At 50.5% G+C, this 10,186-nt stretch overlaps 1 protein-coding gene across 1 annotated transcript; it reads left to right on the top strand.

Annotated features, from left to right (window-relative positions):
* The first annotated feature begins 2,678 nt into the window (after nucleotides 1-2,678).
* LOC135273261 (WASH complex subunit 2-like) lies at nucleotides 2,679-5,072 on the top strand. Its single transcript, XM_064372134.1, has 2 exons — nucleotides 2,679-3,711; nucleotides 4,407-5,072. The coding sequence occupies exons 1-2, from the start codon at nucleotides 3,034-3,036 to the stop codon at nucleotides 5,055-5,057; spliced, it is 1,329 nt and encodes a 442-aa protein (XP_064228204.1). The 5' UTR covers nucleotides 2,679-3,033; the 3' UTR covers nucleotides 5,058-5,072.
* Nucleotides 5,073-10,186: the final 5,114 nt, after the last annotated feature.

Genomic DNA, 10,186 nt, shown 5'->3' with positions numbered 1-10,186 from the left:
ACAGCGCTAGTTTTTGTAGTTTTGGTTTTTTTTATAGAATTTTGTAATTAGCCTCTCAGGCATGCCACACGGTGACACGCATACAGCATACACAAGTTCGAGACCAGCCTGGTCAATGTGGTATAACCCCGTCTCTACTAAAACTACAAAAATTAGCTGGGTGTCGTGGTGCACGCCTGTAGTCCCAGCTACTTGGGGAGGCTAAGGCAGGGCAATCGCTTGAATCTGGGAGGCGGACGCTAAAGGATTAAGAATGACTTAGTCTTACAGAGTGCTAGGAGCTGTTAAACTCATTCCTTGGGAATCATTAAGAAATAACCTCTTGTGTATTCTTAGATAGTATCTTGACTGAAGTAGGCCGGATAACCTTACAGGATTTTGAGTCACTGATGCTTTGCCATGGTAGGTTTGAACACTGTATCACCAGATCAGCGTGTTGTTTTTTTGCCATTGCAGGGCCGTGTCAAGACGAGGAGGAGGCGTAGACGACGGACTCGTGCGGCTAGGCGGCTGGCTGCCCAGGAGTCAAGCGAGGCTGAGGCCACGGGCCTCCCCGGGGGACCCACCGCGCAGTGGGCTGATGGTACCATCTCCCCAAATGGCCATCGGCCACAGCTCAGAGCGGCCAGTGGAGAAGACAGCACTGAGGAGGCCCTGGAAGCTGCAACTGCACCCTGGGAAGGTGGTCCTGTGCCTGGAGTGGACGGAAGCCCCTTTGCGAAGTCTCTGGGTCATTCCAGAGGGGAGGCCGAGCTTCGCGCCTCTAGGGACACCTTTTCCACGGGCACTGGATCTCAGTCCGTGGAGAGATCAAAACCCAAGGCAGAGGTAGCAGAGAATCCTGCCAGCCCTCCAGGGGGAGGTGAAGAAGAGAGCCCCACGTTTCCTGCCCTGAGGGAGGCCAGCAGTGACGGCCATCTCTTTCAGTCTGCTAAACCAAAACCGGCAAAGGAAACAAGTCCCTTTCCTCTCCTGGAAGAGGAGGAGGATCTCTCTACAGATCAGAAAGTCGGGAAGAACGAGTCAAGACGCGATAGTCGGCCCGATGTCGTATCAACAACAGACGACATTTTTGAGGTAACGGGACTCAACATGTTTTTGTGTTGAGGTTAAGGAAGGTATCTGATTGGCTCATTTGAGCCACAGATTATGTTTAGCTTTTTGCGTGCATGTCCCATAGCTTAGTAATTATAATTAGGCTCTTTTACTGGTAAGTTTAACATTGACTCAGAAGTGTTTTTCTGTTTTGTAAAGGGTATTTTGTAAAGGTGGTTTTGTCACGTAAAGGGTATTTCTCGGCTGACCGTAATCATTGATACAGCGCTAGTTTTTGTAGTTTTGGTTTTTTTTATAGAATTTTGTAATTAGCCTCTCAGGCATGCCACACGGTGACACGCATACAGCATACACAAGTTCGAGACCAGCCTGGTCAATGTGGTATAACCCCGTCTCTACTAAAACTACAAAAATTAGCTGGGTGTCGTGGTGCACGCCTGTAGTCCCAGCTACTTGGGGAGGCTAAGGCAGGGCAATCGCTTGAATCTGGGAGGCGGACGCTAAAGGATTAAGAATGACTTAGTCTTACAGAGTGCTAGGAGCTGTTAAACTCATTCCTTGGGAATCATTAAGAAATAACCTCTTGTGTATTCTTAGATAGTATCTTGACTGAAGTAGGCCGGATAACCTTACAGGATTTTGAGTCACTGATGCTTTGCCATGGTAGGTTTGAACACTGTATCACCAGATCAGCGTGTTGTTTTTTTGCCATTGCAGGGCCGTGTCAAGACGAGGAGGAGGCGTAGACGACGGACTCGTGCGGCTAGGCGGCTGGCTGCCCAGGAGTCAAGCGAGGCTGAGGCCACGGGCCTCCCCGGGGGACCCACCGCGCAGTGGGCTGATGGTACCATCTCCCCAAATGGCCATCGGCCACAGCTCAGAGCGGCCAGTGGAGAAGACAGCACTGAGGAGGCCCTGGAAGCTGCAACTGCACCCTGGGAAGGTGGTCCTGTGCCTGGAGTGGACGGAAGCCCCTTTGCGAAGTCTCTGGGTCATTCCAGAGGGGAGGCCGAGCTTCGCGCCTCTAGGGACACCTTTTCCACGGGCACTGGATCTCAGTCCGTGGAGAGATCAAAACCCAAGGCAGAGGTAGCAGAGAATCCTGCCAGCCCTCCAGGGGGAGGTGAAGAAGAGAGCCCCACGTTTCCTGCCCTGAGGGAGGCCAGCAGTGACGGCCATCTCTTTCAGTCTGCTAAACCAAAACCGGCAAAGGAAACAAGTCCCTTTCCTCTCCTGGAAGAGGAGGAGGATCTCTCTACAGATCAGAAAGTCGGGAAGAACGAGTCAAGACGCGATAGTCGGCCCGATGTCGTATCAACAACAGACGACATTTTTGAGGTAACGGGACTCAACATGTTTTTGTGTTGAGGTTAAGGAAGGTATCTGATTGGCTCATTTGAGCCACAGATTATGTTTAGCTTTTTGCGTGCATGTCCCATAGCTTAGTAATTATAATTAGGCTCTTTTACTGGTAAGTTTAACATTGACTCAGAAGTGTTTTTCTGTTTTGTAAAGGGTATTTTGTAAAGGTGGTTTTGTCACGTAAAGGGTATTTCTCGGCTGACCGTAATCATTGATACAGCGCTAGTTTTTGTAGTTTTGGTTTTTTTTATAGAATTTTGTAATTAGCCTCTCAGGCATGCCACACGGTGACACGCATACAGCATACACAAGTTCGAGACCAGCCTGGTCAATGTGGTATAACCCCGTCTCTACTAAAACTACAAAAATTAGCTGGGTGTCGTGGTGCACGCCTGTAGTCCCAGCTACTTGGGGAGGCTAAGGCAGGGCAATCGCTTGAATCTGGGAGGCGGACGCTAAAGGATTAAGAATGACTTAGTCTTACAGAGTGCTAGGAGCTATTAAACTCATTCCTTGGGAATCATTAAGAAATAACCTCTTGTGTATTCTTAGATAGTATCTTGACTGAAGTAGGCCGGATAACCTTACAGGATTTTGAGTCACTGATGCTTTGCCATGGTAGGTTTGAACACTGTATCACCAGATCAGCGTGTTGTTTTTTTGCCATTGCAGGGCCGTGTCAAGACGAGGAGGAGGCGTAGACGACGGACTCGTGCGGCTAGGCGGCTGGCTGCCCAGGAGTCAAGCGAGGCTGAGGCCACGGGCCTCCCCGGGGGACCCACCGCGCAGTGGGCTGATGGTACCATCTCCCCAAATGGCCATCGGCCACAGCTCAGAGCGGCCAGTGGAGAAGACAGCACTGAGGAGGCCCTGGAAGCTGCAACTGCACCCTGGGAAGGTGGTCCTGTGCCTGGAGTGGACGGAAGCCCCTTTGCGAAGTCTCTGGGTCATTCCAGAGGGGAGGCCGAGCTTCGCGCCTCTAGGGACACCTTTTCCACGGGCACTGGATCTCAGTCCGTGGAGAGATCAAAACCCAAGGCAGAGGTAGCAGAGAATCCTGTCAGCCCTCCAGGGGGAGGTGAAGAAGAGAGCCCCACGTTTCCTGCCCTGAGGGAGGCCAGCAGTGACGGCCATCTCTTTCAGTCTGCTAAACCAAAACCGGCAAAGGAAACAAGTCCCTTTCCTCTCCTGGAAGAGGAGGAGGATCTCTCTACAGATCAGAAAGTCGGGAAGAACGAGTCAAGACGCGATAGTCGGCCCGATGTCGTATCAACAACAGATGACATTTTTGAGGTAACGGGACTCAACATGTTTTTGTGTTGAGGTTAAGGAAGGTATCTGATTGGCTCATTTGAGCCACAGATTATGTTTAGCTTTTTGCGTGCATGTCCCATAGCTTAGTAATTATAATTAGGCTCTTTTACTGGTAAGTTTAACATTGACTCAGAAGTGTTTTTCTGTTTTGTAAAGGGTATTTTGTAAAGGTGGTTTTGTCACGTAAAGGGTATTTCTCGGCTGACCGTAATCATTGATACAGCGCTAGTTTTTGTAGTTTTGGTTTTTTTATAGAATTTTGTAATTAGCCTCTCAGGCATGCCACACGGTGACACGCATACAGCATACACAAGTTCGAGACCAGCCTGGTCAATGTGGTATAACCCCGTCTCTACTAAAAATACAAAAATTATCTGGGTGTCGTGGTGCACGCCTGTAGTCCCAGCTACTTGGGGAGGCTAAGGCAGGGCAATCGCTTGAATCTGGGAGGCGGACGCTAAAGGATTAAGAATGACTTAGTCTTACAGAGTGCTAGGAGCTATTAAACTCATTCCTTGGGAATCATTAAGAAATAACCTCTTGTGTATTCTTAGATAGTATCTTGACTGAAGTAGGCCGGATAACCTTACAGGATTTTGAGTCACTGATGCTTTGCCATGGTAGGTTTGAACACTGTATCACCAGATCAGCGTGTTGTTTTTTTGCCATTGCAGGGCCGTGTCAAGACGAGGAGGAGGCGTAGACGACGGACTCGTGCGGCTAGGCGGCTGGCTGCCCAGGAGTCAAGCGAGGCTGAGGCCACGGGCCTCCCCGGGGGACCCACCGCGCAGTGGGCTGATGGTACCATCTCCCCAAATGGCCATCGGCCACAGCTCAGAGCGGCCAGTGGAGAAGACAGCACTGAGGAGGCCCTGGAAGCTGCAACTGCACCCTGGGAAGGTGGTCCTGTGCCTGGAGTGGACGGACGCCCCTTTGCGAAGTCTCTGGGTCATTCCAGAGGGGAGGCCGAGCTTCGCGCCTCTAGGGACACCTTTTCCACGGGCACTGGATCTCAGTCCGTGGAGAGATCAAAACCCAAGGCAGAGGTAGCAGAGAATCCTGCCAGCCCTCCAGGGGGAGGTGAAGAAGAGAGCCCCACGTTTCCTGCCCTGAGGGAGGCCAGCAGTGACGGCCATCTCTTTCAGTCTGCTAAACCAAAACCGGCAAAGGAAACAAGTCCCTTTCCTCTCCTGGAAGAGGAGGAGGATCTCTCTACAGATCAGAAAGTCGGGAAGAACGAGTCAAGACGCGATAGTCGGCCCGATGTCGTATCAACAACAGACGACATTTTTGAGGTAACGGGACTCAACATGTTTTTGTGTTGAGGTTAAGGAAGGTATCTGATTGGCTCATTTGAGCCACAGATTATGTTTAGCTTTTTGCGTGCATGTCCCATAGCTTAGTAATTATAATTAGGCTCTTTTACTGGTAAGTTTAACATTGACTCAGAAGTGTTTTTCTGTTTTGTAAAGGGTATTTTGTAAAGGTGGTTTTGTCACGTAAAGGGTATTTCTCGGCTGACCGTAATCATTGATACAGCGCTAGTTTTTGTAGTTTTGGTTTTTTTTATAGAATTTTGTAATTAGCCTCTCAGGCATGCCACACGGTGACACGCATACAGCATACACAAGTTCGAGACCAGCCTGGTCAATGTGGTATAACCCCGTCTCTACTAAAACTACAAAAATTAGCTGGGTGTCGTGGTGCACGCCTGTAGTCCCAGCTACTTGGGGAGGCTAAGGCAGGGCAATCGCTTGAATCTGGGAGGCGGACGCTAAAGGATTAAGAATGACTTAGTCTTACAGAGTGCTAGGAGCTGTTAAACTCATTCCTTGGGAATCATTAAGAAATAACCTCTTGTGTATTCTTAGATAGTATCTTGACTGAAGTAGGCCGGATAACCTTACAGGATTTTGAGTCACTGATGCTTTGCCATGGTAGGTTTGAACACTGTATCACCAGATCAGCGTGTTGTTTTTTTGCCATTGCAGGGCCGTGTCAAGACGAGGAGGAGGCGTAGACGACGGACTCGTGCGGCTAGGCGGCTGGCTGCCCAGGAGTCAAGCGAGGCTGAGGCCACGGGCCTCCCCGGGGGACCCACCGCGCAGTGGGCTGATGGTACCATCTCCCCAAATGGCCATCGGCCACAGCTCAGAGCGGCCAGTGGAGAAGACAGCACTGAGGAGGCCCTGGAAGCTGCAACTGCACCCTGGGAAGGTGGTCCTGTGCCTGGAGTGGACGGAAGCCCCTTTGCGAAGTCTCTGGGTCATTCCAGAGGGGAGGCCGAGCTTCGCGCCTCTAGGGACACCTTTTCCACGGGCACTGGATCTCAGTCCGTGGAGAGATCAAAACCCAAGGCAGAGGTAGCAGAGAATCCTGCCAGCCCTCCAGGGGGAGGTGAAGAAGAGAGCCCCACGTTTCCTGCCCTGAGGGAGGCCAGCAGTGACGGCCATCTCTTTCAGTCTGCTAAACCAAAACCGGCAAAGGAAACAAGTCCCTTTCCTCTCCTGGAAGAGGAGGAGGATCTCTCTACAGATCAGAAAGTCGGGAAGAACGAGTCAAGACGCGATAGTCGGCCCGATGTCGTATCAACAACAGACGACATTTTTGAGGTAACGGGACTCAACATGTTTTTGTGTTGAGGTTAAGGAAGGTATCTGATTGGCTCATTTGAGCCACAGATTATGTTTAGCTTTTTGCGTGCATGTCCCATAGCTTAGTAATTATAATTAGGCTCTTTTACTGGTAAGTTTAACATTGACTCAGAAGTGTTTTTCTGTTTTGTAAAGGGTATTTTGTAAAGGTGGTTTTGTCACGTAAAGGGTATTTCTCGGCTGACCGTAATCATTGATACAGCGCTAGTTTTTGTAGTTTTGGTTTTTTTTATAGAATTTTGTAATTAGCCTCTCAGGCATGCCACACGGTGACACGCATACAGCATACACAAGTTCGAGACCAGCCTGGTCAATGTGGTATAACCCCGTCTCTACTAAAAATACAAAAATTAGCTGGGTGTCGTGGTGCACGCCTGTAGTCCCAGCTACTTGGGGAGGCTAAGGCAGGGCAATCGCTTGAATCTGGGAGGCGGACGCTAAAGGATTAAGAATGACTTAGTCTTACAGAGTGCTAGGAGCTGTTAAACTCATTCCTTGGGAATCATTAAGAAATAACCTCTTGTGTATTCTTAGATAGTATCTTGACTGAAGTAGGCCGGATAACCTTACAGGATTTTGAGTCACTGATGCTTTGCCATGGTAGGTTTGAACACTGTATCACCAGATCAGCGTGTTGTTTTTTTGCCATTGCAGGGCCGTGTCAAGACGAGGAGGAGGCGTAGACGACGGACTCGTGCGGCTAGGCGGCTGGCTGCCCAGGAGTCAAGCGAGGCTGAGGCCACGGGCCTCCCCGGGGGACCCACCGCGCAGTGGGCTGATGGTACCATCTCCCCAAATGGCCATCGGCCACAGCTCAGAGCGGCCAGTGGAGAAGACAGCACTGAGGAGGCCCTGGAAGCTGCAACTGCACCCTGGGAAGGTGGTCCTGTGCCTGGAGTGGACGGAAGCCCCTTTGCGAAGTCTCTGGGTCATTCCAGAGGGGAGGCCGAGCTTCGCGCCTCTAGGGACACCTTTTCCACGGGCACTGGATCTCAGTCCGTGGAGAGATCAAAACCCAAGGCAGAGGTAGCAGAGAATCCTGCCAGCCCTCCAGGGGGAGGTGAAGAAGAGAGCCCCACGTTTCCTGCCCTGAGGGAGGCCAGCAGTGACGGCCATCTCTTTCAGTCTGCTAAACCAAAACCGGCAAAGGAAACAAGTCCCTTTCCTCTCCTGGAAGAGGAGGAGGATCTCTCTACAGATCAGAAAGTCGGGAAGAACGAGTCAAGACGCGATAGTCGGCCCGATGTCGTATCAACAACAGACGACATTTTTGAGGTAACGGGACTCAACATGTTTTTGTGTTGAGGTTAAGGAAGGTATCTGATTGGCTCATTTGAGCCACAGATTATGTTTAGCTTTTTGCGTGCATGTCCCATAGCTTAGTAATTATAATTAGGCTCTTTTACTGGTAAGTTTAACATTGACTCAGAAGTGTTTTTCTGTTTTGTAAAGGGTATTTTGTAAAGGTGGTTTTGTCACGTAAAGGGTATTTCTCGGCTGACCGTAATCATTGATACAGCGCTAGTTTTTGTAGTTTTGGTTTTTTTATAGAATTTTGTAATTAGCCTCTCAGGCATGCCACACGGTGACACGCATACAGCATACACAAGTTCGAGACCAGCCTGGTCAATGTGGTATAACCCCGTCTCTACTAAAAATACAAAAATTATCTGGGTGTCGTGGTGCACGCCTGTAGTCCCAGCTACTTGGGGAGGCTAAGGCAGGGCAATCGCTTGAATCTGGGAGGCGGACGCTAAAGGATTAAGAATGACTTAGTCTTACAGAGTGCTAGGAGCTATTAAACTCATTCCTTGGGAATCATTAAGAAATAACCTCTTGTGTATTCTTAGATAGTATCTTGACTGAAGTAGGCCGGATAACCTTACAGGATTTTGAGTCACTGATGCTTTGCCATGGTAGGTTTGAACACTGTATCACCAGATCAGCGTGTTGTTTTTTTGCCATTGCAGGGCCGTGTCAAGACGAGGAGGAGGCGTAGACGACGGACTCGTGCGGCTAGGCGGCTGGCTGCCCAGGAGTCAAGCGAGGCTGAGGCCACGGGCCTCCCCGGGGGACCCACCGCGCAGTGGGCTGATGGTACCATCTCCCCAAATGGCCATCGGCCACAGCTCAGAGCGGCCAGTGGAGAAGACAGCACTGAGGAGGCCCTGGAAGCTGCAACTGCACCCTGGGAAGGTGGTCCTGTGCCTGGAGTGGACGGAAGCCCCTTTGCGAAGTCTCTGGGTCATTCCAGAGGGGAGGCCGAGCTTCGCGCCTCTAGGGACACCTTTTCCACGGGCACTGGATCTCAGTCCGTGGAGAGATCAAAACCCAAGGCAGAGGTAGCAGAGAATCCTGCCAGCCCTCCAGGGGGAGGTGAAGAAGAGAGCCCCACGTTTCCTGCCCTGAGGGAGGCCAGCAGTGACGGCCATCTCTTTCAGTCTGCTAAACCAAAACCGGCAAAGGAAACAAGTCCCTTTCCTCTCCTGGAAGAGGAGGAGGATCTCTCTACAGATCAGAAAGTCGGGAAGAACGAGTCAAGACGCGATAGTCGGCCCGATGTCGTATCAACAACAGATGACATTTTTGAGGTAACGGGACTCAACATGTTTTTGTGTTGAGGTTAAGGAAGGTATCTGATTGGCTCATTTGAGCCACAGATTATGTTTAGCTTTTTGCGTGCATGTCCCATAGCTTAGTAATTATAATTAGGCTCTTTTACTGGTAAGTTTAACATTGACTCAGAAGTGTTTTTCTGTTTTGTAAAGGGTATTTTGTAAAGGTGGTTTTGTCACGTAAAGGGTATTTCTCGGCTGACCGTAATCATTGATACAGCGCTAGTTTTTGTAGTTTTGGTTTTTTTATAGAATTTTGTAATTAGCCTCTCAGGCATGCCACACGGTGACACGCATACAGCATACACAAGTTCGAGACCAGCCTGGTCAATGTGGTATAACCCCGTCTCTACTAAAAATACAAAAATTATCTGGGTGTCGTGGTGCACGCCTGTAGTCCCAGCTACTTGGGGAGGCTAAGGCAGGGCAATCGCTTGAATCTGGGAGGCGGACGCTAAAGGATTAAGAATGACTTAGTCTTACAGAGTGCTAGGAGCTATTAAACTCATTCCTTGGGAATCATTAAGAAATAACCTCTTGTGTATTCTTAGATAGTATCTTGACTGAAGTAGGCCGGATAACCTTACAGGATTTTGAGTCACTGATGCTTTGCCATGGTAGGTTTGAACACTGTATCACCAGATCAGCGTGTTGTTTTTTTGCCATTGCAGGGCCGTGTCAAGACGAGGAGGAGGCGTAGACGACGGACTCGTGCGGCTAGGCGGCTGGCTGCCCAGGAGTCAAGCGAGGCTGAGGCCACGGGCCTCCCCGGGGGACCCACCGCGCAGTGGGCTGATGGTACCATCTCCCCAAATGGCCATCGGCCACAGCTCAGAGCGGCCAGTGGAGAAGACAGCACTGAGGAGGCCCTGGAAGCTGCAACTGCACCCTGGGAAGGTGGTCCTGTGCCTGGAGTGGACGGAAGCCCCTTTGCGAAGTCTCTGGGTCATTCCAGAGGGGAGGCCGAGCTTCGCGCCTCTAGGGACACCTTTTCCACGGGCACTGGATCTCAGTCCGTGGAGAGATCAAAACCCAAGGCAGAGGTAGCAGAGAATCCTGCCAGCCCTCCAGGGGGAGGTGAAGAAGAGAGCCCCACGTTTCCTGCCCTGAGGGAGGCCAGCAGTGACGGCCATCTCTTTCAGTCTGCTAAACCAAAACCGGCAAAGGAAACAAGTCCCTTTCCTC

Source organism: Aotus nancymaae, unplaced genomic scaffold (genome assembly GCF_030222135.1).
Source record: "Aotus nancymaae isolate 86718 unplaced genomic scaffold, 86718_ANA_hifiasm-v0.15.2.pri h1tg000684l, whole genome shotgun sequence".
Taxonomy (NCBI): Eukaryota; Metazoa; Chordata; class Mammalia; order Primates; family Aotidae; genus Aotus; species Aotus nancymaae.
The sequence above is the reverse complement of the archived record's forward strand: the minus strand, read 5'-3'. Positions and strand labels throughout refer to the sequence as shown.